The sequence below is a fragment of the Solanum lycopersicum genome, chromosome 6 (genome assembly GCF_036512215.1).
Source record: "Solanum lycopersicum chromosome 6, SLM_r2.1".
In the NCBI taxonomy this organism is placed as follows: Eukaryota; Viridiplantae; Streptophyta; class Magnoliopsida; order Solanales; family Solanaceae; genus Solanum; species Solanum lycopersicum.
The window spans coordinates 45,038,841-45,064,552 of NC_090805.1; the positions used below are offsets into that span (position 1 = coordinate 45,038,841).

Sequence of the window (25,712 nt, forward strand, 5' to 3'; positions counted from 1 at the left end):
AGAACAGTAGTTGTATGATTGATAAGCTAAAGGCATCCAGGAGCTATATAAGCAACTTTATCAAGACTTTTAGTTCAGGAACTATGAAAGAACACCTAAACTATATGGATCTGTCTAAATCTACATTGTCAATACATTTTTCTTGTTAAAAGAGGAAAAATCCCAAAAATTGGCGAAATGTTTGCTCGGCTGGCCACAAGGCAAGAAGGGATGAGAAAATAAAACAGTAGTAAAGGGAAACAAAAGAAGAGCATAACACCTAACTCAAATATCTAAGTCCTTCTAGCAGAAACAGTTCTCTGTTTCAGCATCTCTAATTTTCACGTCTAGTCCTCCTACGAGGAGCAGCGGCGTCCTCATTCTGGTCTTCTTTCTTCTGCGTGGATCCTTCCTTGTTTGAACTTGATGTCTCTGCACCGTCAGTTTTCTTAGCCTTTCCAGTAGCTTTTACCTGCAAAAGCAACAAGTGGTTCTTTTATCAAACATACATACTCAACAGACTCGACACAAGTTTCATTTGTTTCCTATTTCTTTGTGGGGGGCTGAGGCTGAGTTCAGACTTACGGGTTGCTGCTGTGTCCCACCAAAGATGAGCTTCAAGAAAACTGTGAAAATGATAATTATGATTGAAATGACAGCACCAACTGTGAGATTGGGCTGTTTCTCAGCCTTCTCAAGAAGATCCTACAAGACAAGTTATGTATTAGTCATGCGTACAAAAATGTAACAACATGCAATGTCAAAACACCAGGTCACACTCACCAATACTTTGGACCTGTGTTCGCCCAAGAAGGGAATGTCAGCCACCTTGTAGAGGAGATCAAGTACCATTTTCTGCCAAGTGTTCCAAATAGATTTCAGATCAAGTGATGGAATGAAAAGAAAAATCAAGAACAATGGGTTGTATCTTGAAGAAAGTGTAAACAACTACCTGAAATCCTTTCAGCCCACCAGCGCTTGCTGCTTCCTCGGCCTTTTGTTTCTCTTTCTCTATGTCAAACTTGGGCTTCCATGCAGTCATCCTGTATGATTCTGCAACTTTCTCATCACTTGCTATCAAGATATTGTCAAATAATATACCATCTTGCATTGTCCAGATTTCAATGCCAATTGCTGCAATAGGCTCGAAATTGGGCCTGTCGAGTTTGAAGTAGTTGGGATTTGGAATATCTCTTGGCTTCCAAACACCCTTGTAATTGGGATTCTCAATCAGTGGAGCATACCATTTTCCATTGTATGCTGGATTTCTCTTCATTGGTCTTGTCCACTCCCCACACCCAGGGACTTCTTCACATTTTGGGTTGTCAATTTTGGGAGCCTCCCATTCACCATCTTCATCGTCAACCCAATCTTCAGGCTTTGTTGCCTCAGGATCATCGATCTCTTCAGGCTCGTCATCCAACCATCCCTCAGGCTTCTCAGCATCCTCATCTTCAATCTCCATTGGTGCATCCTCATCCCAATCATCTGGTTTCGTAGCATCTGGATCTGGAATTTTTTCCCTCTCATCCCAGTCCTCAGGCTTCTTATCATCTGGGTCTGGAATGGTCTCTGCTGGAATAAGAGGTGGCTCCATATCATAATCTGAGAGTAAGTCAGCCTTCTTCTTCTGTTCCCCATCAACTAAGATTAACAACTCATTGTTGGGTTTCAACACCGCAGTGTAAACATGGGTTAGTTTGTCAGAAGGTACAGATGGTGGAAACTTAAGGTGGTGTTCAATGTACTCCCCGCTCTTAGGATTCTTATGTTTCAAGATGAAATGAATTTTGTCTGTGGCTCCACATCTATCTGGTCCAAACATTATAGTATAGGGAGATTCATTGCTGAATTCCTTGGGAATCCACCCTGCCTCCTGGGGGCGGAGGTATTTAAGATAAGCACCACCACATTCAAGTCCTTCCTGGAGGCGAACTTCATATTGAAGAACCATAGTTCCATCATTGAGGCTGACAACATTGTCAAGCTCCTTGACAATAGCATATTTTTTTGCCTTCTCACTCACAAGAAGCCCATGGTCATCATGTCCCTCACTCTTGGCATGTTTCCACACACCTGAGACACAATTTGAACTCCATATGAACACTTGAAACTTTAACAATCAAAGATCGACTCAGCATTATAGAAATAAAGACATTACACAATGTTATAAGGCACACTCGATGGTGAGAAATTTATTATGAATTAAAATTGAGTTAGCATTATAGACATAAAGATATCGCACAAATATCTAAGACTGGCTAATATGACAGACAAGCAAGGAATTCTATATTGCTTCGAAACAAATGGATTTTGAGCCTTATCTGTCACTGGGAACAGAGTTTTGCAGCATAAACTCCAGGTTCATTATTTGGTGGGGTGGCAAATATACAGTACACTTTTGAAAAATTAATGTATTTGAATAATGATATAACTCTTTAAGTTTTGTAAGCATTGAACACATCAATCAGCATAACTCTTTAAGTTTCTATTTGATATTTTGGTTTTTTCTTCACTACCTCCACCCTCAGTCAAGGCTAAAAATGATGCATATCCATAGAGTTGCTGTTTAATTTCCTTACAAATCAATGAATGATGACATGAATCTGAAAGATATTCGCGGATCATAGTAGGAACAACGAGCATATACCAATATAGTATAAGAATTAACAGTCAAAGAGAAGAACATAAACAGATGAAATGAACCTCGTCACCCTCATTCATCCGTCAAAATTCAAAATTAATATGCAATTTTAAACAGAAAAAAAAGGAAAGAAGAACACCAATTGATCTCATTTTATGTTGCATTATGGATGACTGCTTCTTTTGTATATACACACTTCCCTAATCATCGAAACTCAACATCCAAATTTTAAACTTCGGCATAATTTTTTCTAAAAAGAATCAACTTTTCAAGTTTCAACTATTATGATCTGTCAAATTCCGACGGAATACTTATAACAGATCCAGAGAAAAACTTACCATTAAACTCCTCTTTCTGAGACACAATCCAACGCCCATCAAATGTCTCATCGAACGACTCGTAAAATTTCTACAATCAAACCACGAATTCTCAGCCAACGCACCATTAACATGATCCAGTAGACACAGTATTTGCAAAAACAAACACGATCAGACATGCAATTAGAGATATACATCTTACCACATCCGAAGAAGCATAGAGTTGAGAAACGAAGCAACCGGCCAATAATAACAATGCATATTGCGTCCACATTCTCCGATTCCGCTCTTCCATAATCAAATATGGAATGTAATACTCACTGAAATTAAAAGAAAAAATAGCAGAGATCTGAGTGGGTATAGAAGAAGAGGAGAAAACAGAGTGAAATTTGCGGGGAGGAGAATTTCAGAGTATAAATAAATGTGGCGACCAGTTCGGGTAGTTCATAACTCGTGAAGTGGACCAATGAATATATGCCACGTTGGTAGCCGCGACTTCAACGAACACCCGCAGGGGAAGTTGGATCTACGACGGGTATAGTTGTGTGTACACTTCAATTTGGTGGCTCAAATTTTTTTTCATTATTTCGATCAACTATATATAATGTTTTATTTTGTAATTTCATCGAAAGTTTATGTCATGATATTAGGAAAACAGACACATCATTTTCATTTGGTTCAAATTTCACCTTATACAATCATAGAATACATTATTAAATTACATACATTGATGTTTCTTTTGTAAATAAATGTAACAATTTTTTCCTGAAAAATTTAAAGTGAAGAGTCGTTTAAAACTAATGGATCAATTTTACATTCTGAAAAACAAAAAAATTTGAGTCACAATTTGAAATCCTAATAAAATTTGAAGTTAGAAATCATGATTTAAATTTTAAGCAGAATTGATAAGCAAAACCTTATGCAAACACCTATTTATGTTAATAAATATATAAACTACTTTTGTAAAGGCTGCTAAGTGCTAAGTTGCAACAACTGTTTTCCCCTTCAACATTTTCTTTTAACTTGCACCTGCACATTCCACTTCTCTCCACCTGTCAGCTAACTTTGACCCCCCCAAATCCCAAATGGTATTTTCTTTAATCTTTTGCTTTTTCTCCACATGGAGAGTGAATAGATTTCTTTTGTCTTTTAAGTAAATAAAATCTCATAAACATATGACTGAAAGAGACAACAAACATTGTGTTTCATGTGGTGGATGAATAGGACGACCCAATATATATAAACATAATAATGCTAGTAGAGTGACCTTTCTAGAATTGACTTTTCTCTATCATGGAGAGGAAGTCTTGGCTTCCCACTATAAATATATATAGACTCTTGAGCCCAAAAGAAACCATCATCTCAACTTAAGACACAAAAAAAATGTGGAGGAAGAAGAGAAAGAAGAGTATGACAAAACCAAGGATGACAATCAACGCAAGTACCCCTCTGATGCATCTAATCTAAGTGGATGTCAAGGACTCACAGGCAAGTCATTGAGGCAAAGGGAAGGTTATGCCTTTCTTCCAGATCTTTCTTTTTTCCTTTGTTGTGTTTTGGGTTAATGTTTTTGAAGTTCCACTTTATATGTAATGTATGCTTGTTTTGGGTTGAAATTCTCTTTTAATACAATGATTCGTGTTACCCGCGTATGCTATCATCCTGTTCTCCCCAATTCCACTACTTTCTTGCCACACTTTAGTCTTCACCAGCAAAGTTATAAAGTATGTGTTTGAATCTTACAAGAGAGACTCAAAGCATGTTTACACAATGAAACTAAGTGCCATGTAAATAAAAAAAATCAGAATAAGATGCAGTTCTAGCATTAAACATCAAAACCAACACATGAATGCACAAGCAAATATGGAGTAGAAGATTAATTACTTCAAAAATGTGTCAAAACTAACAAGATGGACAATATTATAGTCAGAATGCCACAAAAGAAGTACTGAGTAAATGAAAAGTTTTCTTAACCGACTCATTCCTCAAAAACCTAATGTAAAATATATCATAGCTTAAAAGCACCTCTAGCAAGTATCAACCCAAGACCATCATATCCTTCTCTTTAACCCTAAAAGAGCATCCTTCAGTAAGTTTTGCACGGCCACCGGTTGGCTGGCATAGCACTTGCTGGCAATTGGGGCATGTAACCACGGTTTGCGAGTGGCTGAAAATTGTTGTTCTGTAAGGAATTAAGACAAAATTATTAGTACATAACTAACAAGTGACACACTTGTAAAAACAACGACATTAACCACTGTTTTTTCAGTTACTTACATTTGGAAGCAGCCTTGGCATTTGACATCCTGCAACAGTATATAAACGTTACACAAGCAAGGCAAGGAATCATATACTGTATATACATATATACAAGGAAATCTAAAATATCAATGATTGATAGTAGATTACCAGAAAAGTAGAATTAGGTGATTGGACCAAACGCTTAAGCTTGTGCTTTTGCTTCTCAAGCTCAGCAGGAGGGTGAAGCAAGTCAGTGTCATTTGAAATCTTTGGAATACCCTGATCGAGCCACAGGAAAGAACATTAAACCACAATTGCCAACTAAACCAATGTCAAAATATTGAAGAATTTCAAGTGGTCACTCACCATATTGCCTTGAAGCTTTTGTATGATCACGGATGTTGCAAATTGCTGTCAATCAAAAGAAAGCAGAAACTAAGAAAAACAAGAGATCGTACCAACACATTCATAAAAGAAATTGCAGTAGGTAATATAGGGGGGCCGGGATGAGCTAGTCATGTCTTCGAGAAACTAAACCGATCAAAAGACATAGCACATTCGTCATAAAAAATAATGTGCCTGAATCTGCGATGAATCTTTTACGTTAATTTACCTATATTCTAGCCCATTCCATGATAAAATAGAACGCCTAGCCCTTAGTTACAGACTCTTCACATTTGATGCCACCCATGTACGAATCACCAAAAATACACCACGCTGGCAAATCTACCAAAAATACACTATTTTGGCAAATCTACATGCACCCGCTGGCATTTTTGAAGAGTCCGAGAAACATAGCCCTTGACTTCACCAATCCTAAAACTATGAATTCTTCAGATCTCATTATGGATATATAACTCTTCCGGTAAGAACATTTAATCACTTCATCCTATAGGCATGCATACTCAATTGTCAATGTAAGGCACGCCCAAGTGAGTATATGTACCAACAGATTCAGTCCTCATAGGGACTATTAAAATAAAAGCTGAAACTTATTTACCTAATTCTGCACATTAATGCAGTTTATCACCAAGGTTTCAATACACATTTTTCTTTCCCCTCGAACAATTTATCACAATTATGGAAATCTCCACTACCTTTCTAAGGTACAAACATACACTGGCTCCCCAAAAATATTGTGCATTATAAATGTAATCTGCTTACACACTTACATAAATTAAACCTAGGGATCAATGACCAATACACTGATAGATTAAACAAACAAACAACAACATACCCACTCAATGTAATCCTTATACACAATCGGCTTAAATATACATGTAGATTCATATTCTCTATTGATCATGCATGCAACGTATGAGATAAAAAGAATTCTAAATGTTAAGAGATGATCAGAAAACGAGAGTTACCTCCAATAAAAAAAAAAACCCTAAGCTCTGTTCCTTGTTTGCCTATGTGAGGTAGAAGAGGCTATTTCTACTAGCTTTCACCTATTGGGCCTCTAAAGAAAGTCTCAATTTTTTCGGCCCAATAATAATAATAATAAAAAATATAAATAGGCATATAAATATAGTAAGTAAATCTTTTCAATTAATTTATTTATTATAGTGAGTAAAATAAGCCAAAAAAAGAAAAGGACTCCTATAACGTATGCAACTCTTCTCCAATCCAAACTGCAACAAAAATATACACCAGCACGATGAATCTATTATTATTTTTCGTATTTGGAGAAAATGCAAAAGAAAAAAATGAGTAAAGTTTATTTGAGAGATCGTTTATAGAGATTAAAAACCTATACTGAGTGTGGTAAGATCTGTGTGCACTCTACCTTTTCTAGACTATGAATCGCACATTTTGTTGTTGTCTTTAATTTACCAGCATTAATGCGTTGATAAACACGTGTTTGTAGAACTAGAATATTAAAAAGGATTATTTTAAGTCTTAGGATCATATATTAGATAGATGATTGGACTTACTTTTGAGGTTAGTTTTTCTTGAGTTACAGTTACCATTATTATTACTATTGTTTTATTTGCATAAAGTAAGTGCAGAGAGCAATGAGCATAAAGAGTCGAATCTCACTTGCATATAATCCATATAGCAAAAACCTTAAAAAGTCAGCACATCACTTTTTTCATTTAACATGTAGTTGCCAAAAAGTGTAGAATTGATATTCCTATAACTCAGACATACATTGTAAAAGAGGACTATTCTCAATTGCCAACGTAGTCATTTTGTCAGTTGAATCTACAAACAAAACTCTATAACTATAACCCCGCCGATATCGATAACCAATGGGGAGTCAAAAATCAGGTGTATGATTTTGATAATCATATCACCAATGAGCTAAATTTATCTTATTTAATGTCACATTATCATCATCATCTTCATCAGCAGTTTGAACCTGAAATCTGCTGCTGACTCTATGTCAGCTAATCAAGATCTAGACTCTTTTTCATTGATTCGTACACAAGATAGGTTATGCTTGCTGCTGGCACAACTTTTAAAAGATTTGGAAAAAGTCCTTTGTAGAATCCCCTGAAGCCTTCACGCTGAACTGTTTTTCGGAACACATCAGCCATACCTTGGTATGCAGAATCAGCTTGCATTCTAGAAAGAGTATAATTTGAGTTAAAAAACGACACGTCACATGATAAACCAGAAAGCTACACCTTCCAAATAGAAAAATTGGCAGTTGTTGGCAACTAGAATCAAACTGCAGAGTTTACCTGGTCCGAATAACCTGCAAAGGATAAACACATGTTGCTCCCAGGGCTCCTGAAATAGTCCCACATCCCAGTTGCACAAGAGGGCCGGCTTCTGCATTACATGCACAATTCGTAGGAAATTAGTTTTCATTTTCTTGGAGAAAATAGGTAGTAACAGTTGAGAAGGCACAAGTTAAAGCTGTACCACTATCATGAAGAATGTAAACCTTTGACAAATCCTTTAAAGTTTCATATGCAGCTAAATCAATGCCTGCATAAGGGATGATTCCAAGCAGAGATGGTACCAATCCTCTATAAAATGCCCGAGGTCCCTCTTGTATAAAAATATCTTTTGATAGTTTTCGCAGACTAGGAACGCTTCCACTCTCACATGAATGAGTCTGTAACCGAGTTTTAACAAGATCCATGGGATATATAGCAGTTTGTGCTATTGCACCTGCCATTCCACCAGCCACAAGACGCCCAGAAGTTCCTATGTCTCTCTGATCTTCAACACCCCTGGCACGACCAATAGCATTTTTCAAGGTTTCATATGCGTAAAATTTAATTGCACTTTCTGGTGCAACCTTCAACACATTTAGCCCATTGCCACGGAAAAACCCCAATAGACCACCTTCCTTCCATATGCTTTTGACTGCAGGACCAATTGAAGCATGAGTTGTTTGCACTTGTAAAATGACCTTAACGCGATCAAGAGGTGCTGTGGCAGTACGCGAAGCAGCTCCTGCAACTCCCCCTGCAATCAGGTATTTGGATGCATGAACATGCTTACTGATGCCTTCCGGTATGACTGTCTGCTCCCCAATATCTACAAGACATACCCTCTCCAAGTATTGGTAAATATTCTCAATGGTGGCCTCATGTGGATAGAGTAGAAGAAAATCCCTCCACTCCTCAAAAGTGATAATTCCGTTGTTATCCTTGTCCACGTGTTCCACAAATCGTGCAAGTTCATCATCATCTAATTCTATTCCTGCAAGAAAGAAACTGCCCTAGCTTATAAGAGGAAGACAACTAAAAAACATGGAAATGAACATGGAAAACTCCTCTAGCCAGAAACGAAATTAGATTCCAAGAGATGGCAATCATAAAGCAAATAATTGAGCAATAACAGAGGAAAAATTAGTATGCAGATAATAAATGGATAATCCAATTTGAATTTGTTATGCAAATTCATCAATGGGCCATCATTTTAGCACCTTTATTTAGTAAGCATAAAATTGTAAAAAAGGTACTTTTCCTGCAGATAGAGAAAAATGGACCAGGAGAGCAAGGGAACTTAATACTTGATGGGGAAGCCAAAATAAACTGAAAGGCCCTAAAAGTTTGTGTCAACAATTTACCAAAGTCAACGAGTAGAGCAACCAGGAAAGAACAGATAATTATTTCAAGTGCCCATATTCAGATTCTAGAAAAGAACAAAATTAATTAAAGCACAAAGTGTCAACAGTGTCACACACATATCTGATTATCATGAAGCAACATTACTGAATCTGTAGCATAAAGGAAAACAGAGAAAAAAGTTAAATGGACAGAAAGAAGAAAAATAATTATGACGGGAAAGCACCATCTGAAGGACTTAATTGTCAGGCACCCTACCTTATTTCTTGCAAGAGAAATATCTCAATTACCCACAGTTATTTGGGAAGCTCATACCTGGTGGTAATAGTGAATGATGAATGTACATACAACTCAATTCGTACTGTACAATTCGAACATAAGCCCCGTTTGCATTGAATTTTTTTTAGGTCATCTTGTTTGGTTAAGAAATAATCTTAGGTTTTTAAAACGCCCCAAAAAGATTTTAAATAAACAAAATTAAACTAAAGTAGATTTTCATTATTTTCAAAAAACAACTGAAGCAAAGTATAGACGTAGGCAAAACAACCAGTTGGAAATAAGTTTCAATCTTTATTGATACGCTGACAGTAGTCCCATATTTATCAAAATGTCAGTTTGTTCAGAGATTTGTGAGTCAGTTTGGAATAAACATGAGAGTAAAAGAATCTTGAGTATATGAGAACAGTGACAAATTATTAAGTTTTTTTTTTGATTAAGTGAGATTTCATTAAGGCATCCAGTAGATGGAAATATACAAAAGGGGGGATCTGTCAGCTCGGTAAGAACAAAAAATTTATAGAGCTAAGGAGCTGACAAAGTCCAGGTAGTGATCTAAGTTATCTACAAGGGGAAAGTTGGCCCAACTAAAAAGGTTAACCAAACAACTAGCCTTAAGCTTACATTGGAGTGAAAAATCCGTCGAAATGTCTCCTGTTTCTTTCATTCCAAATAACCCAAGATATATAAGCTGGGGGTCATAGAACTCCAACTAGTGTAGGTCTGATATTGAAGGGCACGGACCAACTTATACCAAAAAAGCGCTAGGAACATGTTCCAAAAGTGTTAAAGTTAAACTGACTCAAAAGAAGCAAAATTGATATGAAAAATGATAGTCATGTTGTTTTGCTCATATTTATAGAAAAAGACACACAATCCATACACAATTGGTTTCCCTGACGCTTACAGAATTGCTTCAAAACACCAACTCTTGACCTGATTATGCTGGACCCCAGCTTGATTACATAACGGTAAACTCAAACTCATCTAAATGTAATTCTTGTCTAGATCAGAGAGAAAGAAAGAGTTAACTAATTTCAGTGTAAAGAACCAGTTCTCCTCAACTATGAGTAACTTGTAGAGAGCATCATGGCCATCTTAAGCATCCTATAGCTACAAGAATATGAATTATACCCTTCGGGGCCCAGTGGTTTGAGCTTGGGACTTCCATGTTGGAGTCTCAAGTTCGAAACCCCTTGCCAGCGAAAGCAAAAAGTTTGCCTTCTGGGTCGAGCTCGTCGCACCAGGCTTGCCTGGTGCGGTTACCTCTCCTATGTGGTTTGCGAGCTATTGCATAGAAGTGGGGGTTTTACCTTGTGCGCACCCAAAGGGTAGGGTTTCCCTTGTCATAAAAAAAAATATGAATTATTGCACCATATCATCGTCAACCAGCCAACTTATTAACCACGTAATTTAGCTCCGTATAAGCCTTGACAATCTACTCTGCATATTTCTAAATCAAAGAATTGAAGAAGTCCCGCGAGAAATAGTCTAAGAACTAAAATAAAGAGCTAGAAAAATTATTTTATCACAGGCACCAGAAAAGAAAGTGCAAAAGCATCTTCAAAATCAGATCAAAAGTGGTGAAACCATTGTAGCTAAATTGAAGACAAATCAAAAACCATTTGAGCTTAGAGAAGTGGCACCTTAGAGCATCAAAATACTACTACTACTATTATTGTGAACAGTTAAACATTAACATCTTGCTCACTAAAGCAAATATTGAACAACTATAATAGCATAATGCACCAATTTGCTATGAAGTGATTTTACAGACACACGTGTTACCTTTTTCAACTGAAATCATGAGTATCAAAGTAACAAGTCAGCTAAGCAGGACTACTTATCCCACGACAAAAAGGGGGGTGACAAGGGTTAAGGATGATCCAGTGATAAGGTGTAACAAAACATAACATACTCATATCAGCTCAATGCTATGCAGATAACTTGCCCTAATATACATCACCAAGATGCCAATTCCAAAACTAAAGGCTTTAAATACCATCTTGCGAGAGAAATAGATACTCACAAGTTAAAGAAAATGCCTTAACACGACGAACTTATGACTTACACAATTCATATCTACTGAATAAATGAAGAGTAGAGATCCAGTGCAGAGAAGAATAGATTGAGGTGGCCTCTGATAGCAATCATGCACTGAGACAAAGCTAAAAGATGGTGTATGGAAGCTACAGAGGGGAATAACTCTCCTATGCATTATGTAGTCCTTATGGAAACCAGGAGATACTATGAGGGGAAGTAACTTGTTGATTGTTGTAGAGATTTTAAAGCGTAGTTGCTTAAAACCTTAAACACCTTTTTACATAGGTGATGTAAATGACTTAATGATTTTTATTAATTTGTAAGACTCCATATACATGTAACTTTGTAAAACTGCGGTAGCACCCTTCTGGAGCATTTATACTATTGAAATTGAAGTACTCTATTCATCAAAATACAAATAATAAACAGAGAAATGCCAACCCAGACCAGTAGATCAGTACTCCAAAAAGAAAAAATTCTAAATATTGATTTTGGATCAACCAATCACTACTTTTCTAAAGCAAATTCATCAAAATGCCAACCACAATTCCAAAGCTCCAGAACATAACAACAAGAAGGCGCCCAGTGATATCTCACATGTGGGGTCCTGGCAAAGGTGGTGTGTACGTAGACCAACCCTACATTATGAAGGCAGAGCTCCTCGACAAGAATACTTGAATATCCATCATGAGATTCATCAGATGGGGAGCTTATTAAGAAGATACTCCCTCCGTTTCACAAAGAATGGCCCAGTTTGTCTTGGCACGGAGTTTAAGAAAATAAAGAAGACTTTTGATCATGCGGACCTAAATTAAAGTTATCTCAAATGTACAAATTGTCCTTTAATCTTGTGGCCTTAAACATGTCACATGGAAAATTATAACAAAAAAAAAAGAGGTCATTTTTTTTAAAACAGACTAAAAAGGAAAGGAGGTCATTCTTTTTTAAACGGAGGGAGTAACCAAAATCTAAAATTCAAGTTTATCATGAACATTTTACTCTCCATTCTTCAACAACTAGCACATAAGGATTGAAGCATCTAAGTGTTATTGATACGTACAAGCACAGAAAAGATACATATATATTCTGTCTATGCATATGGGTATAATACCTAACATTATTATTCATACTTATGATCAACTCTTCATGTAAAGTCACTGTTCATAGTATCTGTTTTATAAATTTGAGGTAAAAGTATGAGGTGAGGTTATGATAGATAGAAGATGCTGAGATCCCTATATACCCATATGATGACTTGAGATATCTTCTCAATGATTGAGCAATATACAATGGTGCAAGAACAACTGCTGGGAGACAAGTTCAGATGTTCCACAAAGATTGTGCAGAAAATACCGAGAGCGAGCTTCTTAGCAGAAAAGTAAAGTACCACAATAAAAGAAGTTCCACAGAGCAGTAAGGTGAAAGGAAGTTTGATGCATCAGGTACAGGAGGAAAATTTCCTCTTTTGGGTGGTAAATCTATTGATGACTTTGTGATATTTGAGACTACCAAGTGCATAATTCTCTAACACAGTAATGTTGGTGCAACAAGTGCAAAGCTCAGAAGGATTTTCAATGTATATCTGGGTTTCATTCATTTGTTTATACTAATTAAGTAACTGTGGTTATTCTTCCTGTGGGTTTCATTCCACAGCTCCCAACAGAGCATACATTAAACACAAACTTCCAACTGAGTCCAGTTTGGCAACTGATCCCTTAACCTCAATTTGAATAGCAGAGCCATTTAAGGTTCAAACTTACAAAGATGTATCCGAACAAATAATCAGGACTTATCAAACTAGTTCTGGGACCTCAACGGTGCAAATTTTCAATAAGATAGGTTCTTTTTATGAACCACAATAGACAGTTGTGTTGTACATCCAAACCACTTACTCCCCCAGTGATCAAAAAGCCAATATCATATTCATACTTGACCATTAATCTAGGAACCAGGAAGGTAAAGCATTTTAAGAGAATGAACAACAGTAAAGTACCAGCATTTACAAGGGCATCCCATAGTTCCTCTGGCAAGATGCATCCACTATGCTCCACATCAATATCCTGAAAAATCCTATACAGCTCCATTTCCTTATCATCCATGTATTTCCTAAACTCCTGATAATCAACCCTTCCATCCTTATTGGCATCACAACCATTCAATAATTCTTTAGCAAACTTATACTCCGCTGGAATTTGCATAGCAGACAAACCCTTCTCAATTTTCGCATAATCCAAGTACCCCGCATTGTCAGAATCGAAGAAACTAAACAGGCTTCTGATTCTCGACTCCCTCTCTTCCTTGGTCTCACCTAAAGCTGATAGCACATGGTCCAACGAAACCGGGCCGGCCTTCTTCACCGGGTTACAACATCCGGACCGGTCCTTTGTTGCCATTGCTGGAAAATTCACATGCTCTACGGCCTCTCCAGCCACTGACATGCCAGAAAATTGATTCTTCCGATTTCTTCACAGCATAGGCAAAACGATTGAATTTTTTATTTATAGATCTTTTCTTCACAGATCTAACGCTACTTTGAACAGAAGGTACCTTACAGTGGAGGAAAAAGAAGAAATTAGATTTGATATTATTGGAAGAGGGGAGAAGAAGAAGAGAATATTTGTGGAGGATCTTCTTTGAGAGTGACCCGATGAATAGACCCGGTTTTATTCGGGTCATAATTCGAAGTTTCTAAATTTAATATCGTTTATTACGTGACTAATTTAAGATTAAGACTAAACACTAAATACTGGTATTAGTATTACATTACATTTTAAATCAGCAATAATAACATATTCAGTATAATATTAACAATAACATATTCAGTATAATATTACAAGTAACGATAAATATTAAATTTTAAAAAAAATTAAATATTTAATTTACATTAAAATAGAAATGTCAGACAATAAATAGCAACTGAAAAGTCTCTTGCTTTAATAATATTCAAAAGCGTGTGGAAGAGAAATCTTGATGATGTTTTTCTTTTAGAATCCATGATGATTAACAAGTTAATTCGTTTTTTGAAATTTTTATCATAAAATAATTAGGAGTAAAGTTGAATTGACAAAAGTTGATCATAAGTTTGTGTTATTTTTTCCGTTTCTATTTACTTGTATAATATTTTTTTAACAAATCAAAAATGGAAGAAGTAATAAATAGCTTTATTTTATTTTCCAAAAAAAGGGAAAATGAATAAGAAAAAGGTGAAAGGGCCAATTTTGGTTTCGTGAATAAAACGCAGTAACCGTGGACCAATGGAAGGGTGTCAGGTTTCAAACCACGTGTTTATTGTTTTTAGGTGAAATAAAGACGACGTGGTTGTGACAATTCATTTCTTATTAATTATTGCAATTCTTGTGATCAAATTTTTTATTTATCTCAAATTGTTTATTTATATAGAGTATAATAAAGTCCACTTATTTTTCTATTATGAATTAAATCCATTAGTACTTAATTATGCGTACTAACTAAAATTGGGTCACTAAGATATGGGATTTTTTGTCCTTGCAGAAGGTGCATATTGCTCTTGATTATAATCAATGGTATAACCCTAATATATTTATTAGCTGGGCCACAGCATATAAAATATTGTTGGGTGCAAAAGGATGAACAACGACAATTTTGATGACTTCAGCTCTTTTTTATGCCAAATGTATAAAGGGAGCCAGTAATGACCACACGTTTGCCATAAAATACATTGTGAAGACCCCATTATTATTATTATAAAATTTATGTCAGTGAATAAATGGTATAGAAAGAAATAAAATATCAGAGATAATATACACTATATGCAACATGTAGTTAGAAAACTAAGAAAGGTATCAAAGCACCCCATAGACTAAAACATTTACAATTAAACTGCCTAAAAGTTAGCATATGTACCAAGAACCAACTTGAGTTGAAACAGTTGATTACATGCTACATTATTAGGCTGAAAGTGAAAGAACATCACATTAGGATCGATTCACACCCTTCTTCTCTTTCGCTCTGATGTTGGTAAGTTACAGTTGCAGCAACAAGTGCTGCAATTCCGAACCCTGCTAATGCCCAAACAGCATTATGTAGTATGACAATATCACCGATCTGCAGAAACAAGGAACACTAAGTTTAGGTTCCTTTGTGGTAGGCCATTTGAAACAATAACATGAATAGGCAGAATACATTGATGGCTACTTAAGCTTGTCAATTTTTTTCATCTGAACACTTCAACTATAGGGGTGACTCGGACATCTTTTTCCTCACAAGCTATAGCCCCACGTCTCAAAACCTTCCTAACCTACCAACTCTCTACACGGACCATATTTATATTCAGCTAATTGAGAGTTCACTACATCAGAACACCTGAAAAGATTTCAGAATTTCAGAGAAGAACATGAAGCAAGATCTTACGTTGTCTTTAGAATGCAGGATAGAGCTAGATTGCCGTGACATTTCAGCAACCAATAAATAGAACAGGCCCATAACTCCTGTATGCCTTTGATCACAGCTATAGTTTGATAATAAAGTCAGAGTTTCTCCCTTGGATATCTTGACAGAGCCAGGTCTGGGATAACAACTGGACATACCAACAATATAACCAGCCTCATTTCCTGCTTCCTTTCCTTCTCCATAGATTGGAAGAGATGAGCATATAACCCGTCCATCCTGAAACAATTTAGTGAAGAAACAAGAAACAGTAATCAGCAGACCTTGCATTCCTTTGACGTACAGAAACGATCACATGAAGATCAAGACAACTTCAAATAGATATGCGACAAATCATTATCGTCACCTCATTCACTAACCAGAGTACTGAAGTTGGTTGAGGATTTTATTGTGATACAAATAAATGCAGTACATAGAGAAAGAAGGAACCAAGCTGTGCTTAGCTTAATACCAACCCTCTGTGAGAGCTTCACGTGTAAAGATTGACCAAGGACTAGCATCCACTAATCAACTCGCAAAGGGAGTGTGGATTTGTAATCCACAGACGGTGACACCACATTAACTAACTTTCAAAAAGTTTAATGAAGTAACTATTTTAACCAAAGAAGATAGCTATTAAGATTTCCCAGACATTGAAGAGAAAACAAAGAATACTCTACAATTGTCAGGATCTAGATAACAATTGCAATTAAACAAAATGAGTCCCTATAAGTTTGATGCTTTTGACAGTTTTGCCTTAAGATCGACCCATTGGCATCGTTTCAGGTGCTTTCTAAGTAGACTGGTTTACAAGGGAACTTGACTTTTAGGTCTGATGAAATTTGGCCAAGCCTATGCCATTTTCTTAATCAAGAGAAAAAAGGAGACCAAAGAAGTACAGTACCGATGCATGAATGATCAAACCATAGAGATGGAAGAAAATGCCCCTCTGAGAACAATAATTTGATTATTTTCCTCACCTCAAATACATTTGAAGCAGGACATGTTGATATTCTGTAACTGTTATCTCCTGTATTCAGGTTAGTAAACCAGAAACAGCCTCTCTAATATACAGTCCATCAACATTACAAGTGTACCACCAAGAAAAACTTCATCCTAAGTGAATAAATTAGCAAAGTGGAAAGTCGTGGAATAAACCAGATTCTGAGATGACTATGACCAAAAAAACAAATGTTAACATCTCAAAGTACCTCTCCAAGGAGGGTTGAACCAACCCCACCTGCATGCTGGTGAGCAACTCCATAAATAACATTTCCACCATTTGGCAAAGTTACACTTATCTTTTTTGTATGGATGCATCCATTATTAGCAACAGCAGCAGAACATGACTCAACTTCATATTCAATCTGTATCAAGAAAGTTCAACAAAATTATTGACTCTCTTGTTCATGCATTAATTGGATATCCTATAGAGGATTTAATATTGGTGATTCCAACTAGTTTGGGATCGAGTGATTGAAAGCAAATAACCAAATTAGAAGTGTTCATCACCTGACAATGATGCCTTGAGGGCATAAGTCCTGTTGATTTCCGCCTTTTCCATGTATCAGTGACATCAAGAATGTATATTTTAACAGGCTTAATGAAGGCATGCCAATCAACATATTTGATTGTGTACTTCAGGTACAAACTTCTCTTCGCACCCTGAAACCCTTCTCTTGTTCTGCATCTTGTTTCGTCATGACAACATCTCAAACCTCCAATGTAATTTGGTTCTATATCTCGGTCATACTCATCCTTTGTAACATTATAAAGATCACACCTGCATTCTGTGCATCCCATCCTATCTTCGGAACCTCGTGTCTCAATTGCATGTACATTAAGCAACCATCTCTCTTCATATCCAGGAGGTACTTCTAAAGGATTACCAACCTCTATCCCATAAGGGTCTGGAACATATTGTACTGTTTTGCGAGTTTCAGACCCAAGGCCAAAATATTGAAAGAGATCCCTATCACATATCCCTGAGTTCCTCACTAATATATAATCTGACTGTTCGAACCCCAGATTGTCGTGGTACTTTGACACCTCCATACCTTTTTGTTGATAATATCTTACCACAAGCCAATGATGGAGATATGTTTCATAAAGGGGGACAGGGTTCCTCGACTCATCAACTACTTCAGCATCAAAACTTTTGATAGCAATATGGCCATTAGGGAAATCGATGTTGTTGTAAAATTTGTTAGCAACTAATCCAGGTTCGAGCACAAACTTTGGTGATAGGAAAGTGGCAGTTCTAACTTTGTTTTCATTTCTTAGTCGAGTTTGTAAGCTTAAGCGAATCGTTATTAGCAGTAGGACTACCAGCACAAGCAACTTGCACTTTGAAACGAATGTCATCTTATTCACTTCAACAACTCACTTCTGGTTTATATATCTGGCAATAACACTTTCAACCAGTCAAACATCCATAGGTCAAGTTTTAGAGGAGTTAAAAAGATCTCAGCACTTTTGTCATCTAACAACAATAGTTCCTAGATAGATTAGTAGATAACTCAATTCATCAACTTTATTATCACTGATTATAAAGAAAACAAAATGGTACTAAAAAAGAACTTTTTCCTCATAAATTTACTTTTCATGGAAAACTTTTTTTTAATAAACCGTGTTATTCAAACTAATTTTACGTGTATCGAGTTTTATCTCTCACTTATATATACCGAGTAACTCTATTCACAAAGGCTTCAATATATAGTATTTGAGTCTCAGTTGCCCAAATCTATAAAATAATACCAGAGTTGAGCTTATTTCAATTCATGATTTACGAATAGCGAATTCATATTAAGTGCATGCTCCACATGTCCAACCCTCCAACTCTGAGGGTTGGAGAGATATTATACTTGAACTAACTTTTGAGGTTGGCTCTATAGCACGTTTTATCCATACTAAATACATAAAAAAGAGATGAAAGATAAACTCACCTGATATGGTACTACTGTGTAGAGCTAAAAAAAAAAAAACCAAAGGAATGAAGGAGTTTTTAACTAACTAGTAAAAATTTGAACTTTTGTTTACAACGAAAAAGTATGTGAAAGTTGAAGAATAGAGACAGCGACAACTGGACTCCGTCTATTGTACATCAATATTGGGTGTTGATAGGAATAAACGTGTCACTTGGTTTCCAAGACTTAAATGACTAATGGAATTACTTTTCAATTTGAGATGTGTGAAAATGGAAAAGAAAAGAAAAAAAAAGACAAAGGAATTAAGAAAAAAATAGTATTGTTATTTTTACAATTTAACTTGTTCATATGAATACGAGGGTTTGCTTGCTCTAAAACTCTGAAACCAAAACAAAATCTGGAAATGAGTAGTGAAACAAGGTGAAGAAGAATAGCTCGAGCTTAAAACCCTACTAGTCGAAGAATTAATGGGTAAAAAGGAGAGGGCGCAAGAGAGAAGAGAGCAGAGACGCCAAGAGATCTCTCTTCTCCGTACTATTCCTTATTCTGATCAACAAAGGTGAGAGTTCTTTGATCCATAAAAAAAAACTTTCTTGATATGTTTTGCATTTTGTTCTCAATTGAGTCGAAAATATCCGTGTCTGAATTGAGGGTTTCTGCATTTGATTCAGAGGAAAAATGACAAGTCAAAGGGTCTAACTGTTAAGTGTATAATTTTGCCCTGTAGCTTTAGCATTGGGTTTTAGTTAAATCAACAAGAGTGGAAACTGTGTGTAGATAATGGAACGGTCTCTAGTGTATTCAATTTTGACATACTTGAATATGATAGTTAAGATGACAAACTCAAAAAGCATGTAGTTAGTATGTAAGGAAATGTTTTTAGGTTGAAGATTGTTTATGTGTTCTTATGCTTATTGGACAAACAACTCTGCAGTTCAAAATTCAAATGTTGCAGTTTGGATTCTAATAGTGTGACCATATTGTTCTCTTAGAAGTATGTTTTTGCTACAACGAAATTAGAAAGATGTGAGGTGTTTTAAGAACCCCATTCAGAGAACAGAAACCTAAAACGGAAATGCTTGGTGCATAATTTCTGCATGTTTACTCTAGTATTGTTAGATGGGAAACAATGAATGGGAAACAATGACATCGTTGATTGTCTAATCAGCTTAATAGCAGATTTAGAGAAGAAATATGAGATTATTGATTTGGTGTACAGTTGGTTTACTTCCATTCTTCCAAGCTGCCTCTGTACTTCATCTATGGTCTATGCAACATATCATAAGAGTTCCTATGAATCATAACCTAAAATGACTGTATCATTGGAAAATTGTTGGTTCTTTGATTACTTGGCAATCAGTTTCGGTAATTAACTAAGATGACGCTCCAAAGTGTTTTGATAATCTTTTGGCTTATTGTTCCTATTAGTTATCGGAAGATCTGGATAATTACGCTCCAAAGTGTTTTGATTATGGTTTACTTTACGGTGTTGATTCTGAGCATTACACTTATAGACGGAAGATGATTTTCAGATGGTGGTCAAATGAAACTATCGCTGTCGTGACTGGTTCAAACAGAGGAATTGGTTTTGAAATTGCTCACCAACTGGCCTCACATGGCTTAACAGTAGTTCTTACATCACGAGAGACTCGTGTTGGTGAAGAAGCAACGAAAATCATGCAAGAAAAAGGTTTGAATGTGGTATTTCATCAATTGGATATTGTAGACCCTGTATCAGTTGAAACATTTTCTGACTGGATAAAGGAAAACTATGGTGGCTTAGATATACTGGTAATCCATCTACTCTATTTTCTCTATATAATCTAGCATTGGTCCATCTACTCCATGATATCTTTATGATGATGATACAATATGAGCTTAAATGATGAAATGGGGATTCATATAGCCGACCCCAACTTATTTGGGACTGAGACGTGTTGTTTGTAATCTAGCATTGATCCAGTCGCATATACATCCAGTTGCAGAGCCACCTTGTACAAAGGGATGTCAATAGACCCGCCTTTACTGCAAAATACATTGCTTAGATAGAAATTTTTTAATGCTTATACTATATGTTGAATCCCTTTAATTCCTCGTGTGGTTACTTCTTTATATGTTGACTCCAGTTAGTGAAATCCTTGCTTCATTACTGTGTAAAACCGTACTGGTTACAAAAGCTTACTACCAGGTGCTAATTTTTCTTGTACTTCACAGTTTATGTTCTTAGTTATTATTTTTTCATTTTCCTTTTATTTTGTTTGGGGTGGGGGGGTGTTATTTTACTTTCATGCGGTTATCAATTTTGTCTGTTAACTGTTTTGGCAAATCTGGCCCTTTCAGCTAATGATATGGAAGTATTTAGATCAATAATGCAGGAGTCAATTTCAATTTCGGCACAGATAATTCAGTGGAATATGCAGAAACTGTTATTCAGACCAACTACTTTGGCACCAAAAGTATGACTAAAGCTATGATTCCATTAATGAGGCCGTCTCCTTTTGGCGCTCGAATTGTTAATGTGACCTCACGACTGGGGAGACTTAACGGCAGAAGGAATGTAAGTGCCTTACTCTTCCTTTTCATTCTTATTCTTCTTCTCACTCTTATTGCCCTTGTTCATCTTGTCTGAAGAGTATTTCTTTTTTTCTTTTACTTCATAGTCAAGTTTTTTTCAGTACTGCACCCTTGTAATGCTTCATAGGAGATATTTGTTATTTGTCAAAAGCAACAACTTCTTGAGTTCTCTAATATGCAAATAGCTTTTATTTTCACATCTCAAAATGATCTACTTCTGTTTGATGCCCACCAGAGAATTGCAAATGTCAGCTTGAGACAACAACTGGAGGATGTGGATTCTCTATCAGAGGAACTGATTGATAGTACTGTGAACTCATTTTTGGAACAAGTAAAAAATGGAACTTGGGAATCTGGGGGATGGCCACAAGTATTCACAGACTACTCATTGTCGAAGCTTGCTGCTAATGCTTACACCAGGCTAATGGCAAGAATACTTTCTGACCAGCCAGAGGGCCATAAGATATATATGAATTGCTATTGCCCAGGTTGGGTGAAGACTGCCATGACTGATTGGGCTGGGCATACATCTCCTGAAGTAGCTGCTGATACTGCAGTCTGGCTTGCTCTTACCTCAGATCAGATTGTGAGTGGTAAGTTTTTTGCTGAGAGGCGTGAAATAAACTTCTAAAGTGGGAATTGAAGACAAATTCAGGAATCAGCCCAGTTTCTTTTGCTTTTGAACGAAAATGTGATACGAGTACTTATAAAAACTAGAGTACTCATGTTACAAGATGCTAGCAAGAGCCTACTGAAAATTGATATTGTTAATGGGAAACAATATGTATTGGTACAAGTTGTTACCTAGTCGTCAAACTCTAGAGGATGTGTTAACTTTGGGGAGAGCTGAAGCCTGAAAGGGTGGTCTGGTTTTCTAATAATCACATCGACACATCCTAGATAAGATCATTTGCCTGTACCATTTGTAACTTTTAGTACAGATTAGCAATACATACTACAGCATATTGGATAGCTAACTACTTAAAATATGTCTTCTTTAATTATAAGCATTAGCTGTTTTAAAAGATCACTTAATCGAACCGCACACATACTCCTAAAGAAATAACATCCTGCCTTCTACGTTTGAGTTCTTTGACCAATATATATTTTTATTTTTTCCTGAGGAGAATTCACAATCACTATCCATTGTGCATTGAATAAACCTGCTCCTGTGAACCACGTAAAATATGTAAATTGTACTAGATAAGCTCGGTGCGACAGTTTTTGAAAACTAGGAGTATCATTGCTCGGTGCGACAGTTTTTGAAAACTAGGAGTATCATTGCTGCACCAATTCAGTCATTCATATAGCTACCAATCAATTACCATGTTTATTTTTTGAGTGTGACATACACCTTATCTACTTCATTGTGTGTGTTGTATGGTGTCCACATATTCCCTTCTGAGTTTCTATTACACTTCATTACTGATTTCTGTTTTAAGAGAGACAAGAACAAAATGTATTTTCCAATCAACTTCATCTTCCTGTTCACTTTATCCCCTTTCTGGGTTCCTTCAATAGCATTGAAATTAGATACAACAGATCCAATTCCATCACCATGGCCGCACCAGTTCCATGCAACTACCATCATGAACTACACAGGAGGTCTCAGGAAAGTGGATCTCTGGTACGATTGGCCTAACAAAAGGTACTTGCACATAAACCAATACCAATTGGGGAAAAAATTGTACGACGTTGAATGGCAGAACGGCACTTCATTTTACTTCACTTTGGATTCTACCCAGGAATGCACGGTCAAGCATTTCCCTGTGGGGATTTTGAGACCTAATTGGCTTGAAGGTGCGAATTATTTGGGCCAGAGGTATAAGGATGGATTTCTCTGTAATGTTTGGGAGAAGATTGATTTCCTACACTATTATGAAGATGTTGCTACCCAGATACCTGTTTATTGGCAGTTTTATGATGGTATGTATGCTTTTATTATATGATTTTGAGCAATTCCTGTTAATATTCTAATTGAGTTAGACTGCTGATTCATTTAATTATATACATCAAAATTCCATATTCTTAAAAAAAAAAAAATCAGCATTTTTGCATACTCGTGTTCCGAATTTGGTTTTGGGTTTTGCAGGTTGTTAGAACACATTAATGAAGGATTTAAAATGTTATATAGTTTCTGTGTACATGAACAATAATCGTCTCGTGAGCTAGCGTTTTGTGTTAAGTTTAAACTTTAAAAGCTGTTTCTTTTTTCAGCCTCTCTAGATCTGCGCATGGTAATTTTTTGCTGGATATATATTTGTGAAATAATGCAGGATTGATCGAACATATTATAACTTTTGAGGTGGGGAAAGTGCTGGAGGATTCTAAGTGGCAAGCCCCCGCTTACTGCTTCAAGGAGATGGAGAAAGGAAAGTTAACATTGCAAGATCGAAAAGTTGAAGACCACTCTCTTCTCGCTTTGTTTCATGACAGAAGATTTAAAAGTGACAAATGAACATAGATGTATGACAAAAATATACCTAGTGCCACTTGAATATGCCCATGTTTTGAGTTTGTAGTGCTAAATAGTTTGGGACAAATACACACACATTCCTTTGAACTTGCACTTTTATATGGCATGACATTTTAGTGACTGGTCTGTATGTGTTTGATACACACTGAACAAAATATTACTTCAAGCTTATTTGTTTGTAATCTAGAACAAAATGGTCGCGTGACACTGCTTTGGCCAAGGTTTACGCCCCTCGAGTTAGAGGGTTCTTAGGATTTCAAAAGCGACCTGTTTTAACTAATTAATACAATGTGTACTTCATAATAATGTGAAATTTAAAACTTTATGATATTGATTTATCTTTTAACTACGAGACTTAAAACTTATTGGTCTGCCTTATTATTCCGTTTGTCCATATAAACTGGTCAATTCAAGTGAAATAATCTTTCTATTCACAAAATTATATCATATTTATTATGTCCAAACGTCTATTAAGACTGGTAAAATGGAGACTTTATTGAGGGGTTTACAACAATCATTTTAAAGTTGAATGATCTTAAATTTTTTATTTCAGTTGTTTCGTGCATAAAAATATCAAAGAATTCACATTATGTGAGCTTCCTTTTCTAACATCAGACTTATATACAAGTCAACATTAATTTAAGAAGCACAAAAAAAATACGCTCACTCAAAAAAAAAGAATGAAATTAAACCTAAAAGTTTGTCAGTAGAATAAGACATAAGGTGATCAAAAATTCAAAATCACCAATTCCCAAAGTTGCTTTCTCCGTCCCATAATGGATTAACACTACGAGGTAATTAAGAAATTATTATTGAATTGATCAACTTTACTATTTTACCCTTTTTACATATTAATTAACCTTTTAGAAAAAAAGTTAAATCTTCAAAATTTGTTTAAATTTTGGCCATATTAATTTTAGAGGCGGAATGAAAAAAATTATCAATATTATCTTGATTTAATAAGAGATAAATTAGGCCACAAACTACAAATTACTTAATATTTCATAATCCAACCCAAACTAATTCAGGAAAAATTCATTCATTCAAAACAAATTACAGCATAGGCTAAATTTCCCTTCACCCCTTTAATTTAGGCAAACTGTCACTAGTAGGGGTGTCAAAAATAAACTTAAACATTGGTAATTTGTTCAATTCGTCCAGAATTTTAAAGTTAAATTCAAGATAATTTGAATTGGATTCAGTCTCAACTCATTCAAGCATAATTTATTTGAAGAGAATCCTCAATTGAGCCCAATTCAATCTCCAATTTCAACTAGTTTCAAAACATTTTATTAAGATATGTTCTTATATTTAAGGTATGAATTACTACCTATTTAACATCTTTTAGGGTTTATCTATTCATTTGTTATATTATAAAAGTTAAATATCAATATGTTAAATTATTAAGATTAATCAGGTCAAATTGGACAGATCAATACCCAATCCGTTTTTACCAATTTGAGCCCAAAATAAACTTAGGTTGATCAATTTCTATTTCAACCGACTTTAATATTCTCAATTTCAACCCAACCCGCCCATTTGATATCCCTAATTACTAACATCATATATTTAGAAAAGATAAGTAGGGGTCAAATAATGGCAAAGTGTATGGACAAACACTATTTGCCAAGTTTTTTCCCGAATATTATTTGAAAAATTTATGGCTAAATGAGCCCTTATTTCGCTTTCCTATCAAACAAAACATAGAAATACCACAATAATATGACCAAGAAATCTAAATGATATATATATATAGATTTAGTTTTAGTTAAGCGAAATTATTAGCTGGGGTGTCAATAT

The 25,712-nt window shown here is 35.7% G+C and overlaps 6 protein-coding genes across 12 annotated transcripts; 2 read left to right on the forward strand and 4 right to left on the reverse strand.

Moving 5' to 3' along the window:
• Positions 1–44: 44 nt before the first annotated feature.
• LOC101247033 (calnexin homolog 1-like) lies at positions 45–3,497 on the reverse strand. Of its 2 annotated transcripts, none has more exons than XM_026031625.2 (7): positions 3,372–3,497; positions 3,143–3,260; positions 2,962–3,031; positions 932–2,055; positions 763–834; positions 565–684; positions 45–451 (listed from the first exon to the last, which is right to left on the reverse strand). In XM_026031625.2, the coding sequence occupies exons 1-7, from the start codon at positions 3,386–3,388 to the stop codon at positions 314–316; spliced, it is 1,659 nt and encodes a 552-aa protein (XP_025887410.1). In that variant the 5' UTR covers positions 3,389–3,497; the 3' UTR covers positions 45–313. The 2 variants fall into 2 exon arrangements, with proteins under 2 accessions (XP_025887410.1, XP_025887411.1); XM_026031626.2 differs by having other exon boundaries at positions 3,392–3,491.
• Positions 3,498–4,792: 1,295 nt separating this feature from the next.
• Positions 4,793–6,666, reverse strand: LOC101252403 (small ribosomal subunit protein eS27z-like). 3 transcript variants are annotated; one of them, XM_004241614.3, is made up of 5 exons: positions 6,552–6,666; positions 5,548–5,592; positions 5,350–5,460; positions 5,218–5,246; positions 4,793–5,122 (listed from the first exon to the last, which is right to left on the reverse strand). In XM_004241614.3, the coding sequence occupies exons 2-5, from the start codon at positions 5,548–5,550 to the stop codon at positions 4,978–4,980; spliced, it is 288 nt and encodes a 95-aa protein (XP_004241662.1). In that variant the 5' UTR covers positions 5,551–5,592; positions 6,552–6,666; the 3' UTR covers positions 4,793–4,977. The 3 variants fall into 3 exon arrangements, with proteins under 3 accessions (XP_004241662.1, XP_004241663.2, XP_069155486.1); XM_004241615.5 differs by having other exon boundaries at positions 6,419–6,555; XM_069299385.1 differs by having other exon boundaries at positions 5,795–6,555.
• Positions 6,667–7,251: 585 nt separating this feature from the next.
• On the reverse strand, positions 7,252–14,177 carry LOC101248785 (calcium-dependent mitochondrial ATP-magnesium/phosphate carrier protein 2). Of its 3 annotated transcripts, none has more exons than XM_004241601.5 (4): positions 13,525–14,177; positions 8,056–8,844; positions 7,872–7,962; positions 7,252–7,752 (listed from the first exon to the last, which is right to left on the reverse strand). In XM_004241601.5, the coding sequence occupies exons 1-4, from the start codon at positions 13,967–13,969 to the stop codon at positions 7,575–7,577; spliced, it is 1,503 nt and encodes a 500-aa protein (XP_004241649.1). In that variant the 5' UTR covers positions 13,970–14,177; the 3' UTR covers positions 7,252–7,574. The 3 variants fall into 3 exon arrangements, with proteins under 3 accessions (XP_004241649.1, XP_010322634.1, XP_069155487.1); XM_010324332.4 differs by having other exon boundaries at positions 8,056–8,858; positions 13,525–14,166; XM_069299386.1 differs by having other exon boundaries at positions 8,056–8,858; positions 12,919–13,998.
• Positions 14,178–15,269: 1,092 nt separating this feature from the next.
• Positions 15,270–18,381, reverse strand: LOC101264834 (uncharacterized). The gene is made up of 4 exons (XM_004242145.5): positions 17,448–18,381; positions 17,147–17,302; positions 15,921–16,175; positions 15,270–15,614 (listed from the first exon to the last, which is right to left on the reverse strand). The coding sequence occupies exons 1-4, from the start codon at positions 18,297–18,299 to the stop codon at positions 15,480–15,482; spliced, it is 1,398 nt and encodes a 465-aa protein (XP_004242193.1). The 5' UTR covers positions 18,300–18,381; the 3' UTR covers positions 15,270–15,479.
• A 696-nt stretch (positions 18,382–19,077) lies between these two features.
• On the forward strand, positions 19,078–22,423 carry LOC101250605 (uncharacterized). 2 transcript variants are annotated; one of them, XM_004241608.5, is made up of 4 exons: positions 19,078–19,421; positions 20,395–20,653; positions 21,225–21,419; positions 21,672–22,423. In XM_004241608.5, the coding sequence occupies exons 1-4, from the start codon at positions 19,330–19,332 to the stop codon at positions 22,065–22,067; spliced, it is 942 nt and encodes a 313-aa protein (XP_004241656.1). In that variant the 5' UTR covers positions 19,078–19,329; the 3' UTR covers positions 22,068–22,423. The 2 variants fall into 2 exon arrangements, with proteins under 2 accessions (XP_004241656.1, XP_069155488.1); XM_069299387.1 differs by having other exon boundaries at positions 19,119–19,421; positions 20,291–20,653.
• Positions 22,424–22,873: 450 nt separating this feature from the next.
• LOC101252090 (uncharacterized protein At4g14100) lies at positions 22,874–24,258 on the forward strand. The gene is made up of 2 exons (XM_004241613.5): positions 22,874–23,362; positions 23,713–24,258. The coding sequence occupies exons 1-2, from the start codon at positions 22,894–22,896 to the stop codon at positions 23,892–23,894; spliced, it is 651 nt and encodes a 216-aa protein (XP_004241661.1). The 5' UTR covers positions 22,874–22,893; the 3' UTR covers positions 23,895–24,258.
• The last annotated feature ends 1,454 nt before the right edge of the window (positions 24,259–25,712 follow it).

Bases quoted from the DNA above. Each gene is read 5' to 3' on its own strand.
- LOC101248785 (XM_004241601.5), bottom strand. From the start codon at position 13,969: ATGTCAGTGGCTGGAGAGGCCGTAGAGCATGTGAATTTTCCAGCAATG. The intron at 8,845-13,524 runs GTACTTTACTGT...TCTTTCTTGCAG, and splicing joins GGATGCCCTTGTAAATGCTG to GAATAGAATTAGATGATGAT. The intron at 7,963-8,055 runs GTACAGCTTTAA...CATGTAATGCAG, and splicing joins TTACATTCTTCATGATAGTG to AAGCCGGCCCTCTTGTGCAA.
- LOC101250605 (XM_004241608.5), top strand. From the start codon at position 19,330: ATGGGTAAAAAGGAGAGGGCGCAAGAGAGAAGAGAGCAGAGACGCCAA. The intron at 19,422-20,394 runs GTGAGAGTTCTT...GATGATTTTCAG, and splicing joins CCTTATTCTGATCAACAAAG to ATGGTGGTCAAATGAAACTA. The intron at 21,420-21,671 runs GTAAGTGCCTTA...GATGCCCACCAG, and splicing joins GACTTAACGGCAGAAGGAAT to AGAATTGCAAATGTCAGCTT.
- LOC101252090 (XM_004241613.5), top strand. From the start codon at position 22,894: ATGTATTTTCCAATCAACTTCATCTTCCTGTTCACTTTATCCCCTTTC. The intron at 23,363-23,712 runs GTATGTATGCTT...GAAATAATGCAG, and splicing joins TTATTGGCAGTTTTATGATG to GATTGATCGAACATATTATA.
- LOC101252403 (XM_004241615.5), bottom strand. From the start codon at position 6,487: ATGATCAATAGAGAATATGAATCTACATGTATATTTAAGCCGATTGTG. The intron at 5,593-6,418 runs GTATGTTGTTGT...TTTGATTGACAG, and splicing joins ATAAGGATTACATTGAGTGG to CAATTTGCAACATCCGTGAT. The intron at 5,123-5,217 runs GTAAGTAACTGA...AATTCCTTACAG, and splicing joins TGCCAAGGCTGCTTCCAAAT to AACAACAATTTTCAGCCACT.
- LOC101264834 (XM_004242145.5), bottom strand. From the start codon at position 18,299: ATGACATTCGTTTCAAAGTGCAAGTTGCTTGTGCTGGTAGTCCTACTG. The intron at 17,303-17,447 runs GTGATGAACACT...TTCTTGATACAG, and splicing joins CCTCAAGGCATCATTGTCAG to ATTGAATATGAAGTTGAGTC. The intron at 16,176-17,146 runs GTACTTTGAGAT...AAATTGTTTCAG, and splicing joins GTTCAACCCTCCTTGGAGAG to GATGGACGGGTTATATGCTC.
- LOC101247033 (XM_026031625.2), bottom strand. The intron at 2,056-2,961 runs GTAAGTTTTTCT...ATTGTGTCTCAG, and splicing joins TCAGAAAGAGGAGTTTAATG to GTGTGTGGAAACATGCCAAG. The intron at 835-931 runs GTAGTTGTTTAC...AACACTTGGCAG, and splicing joins GTGGGCTGAAAGGATTTCAG to AAAATGGTACTTGATCTCCT.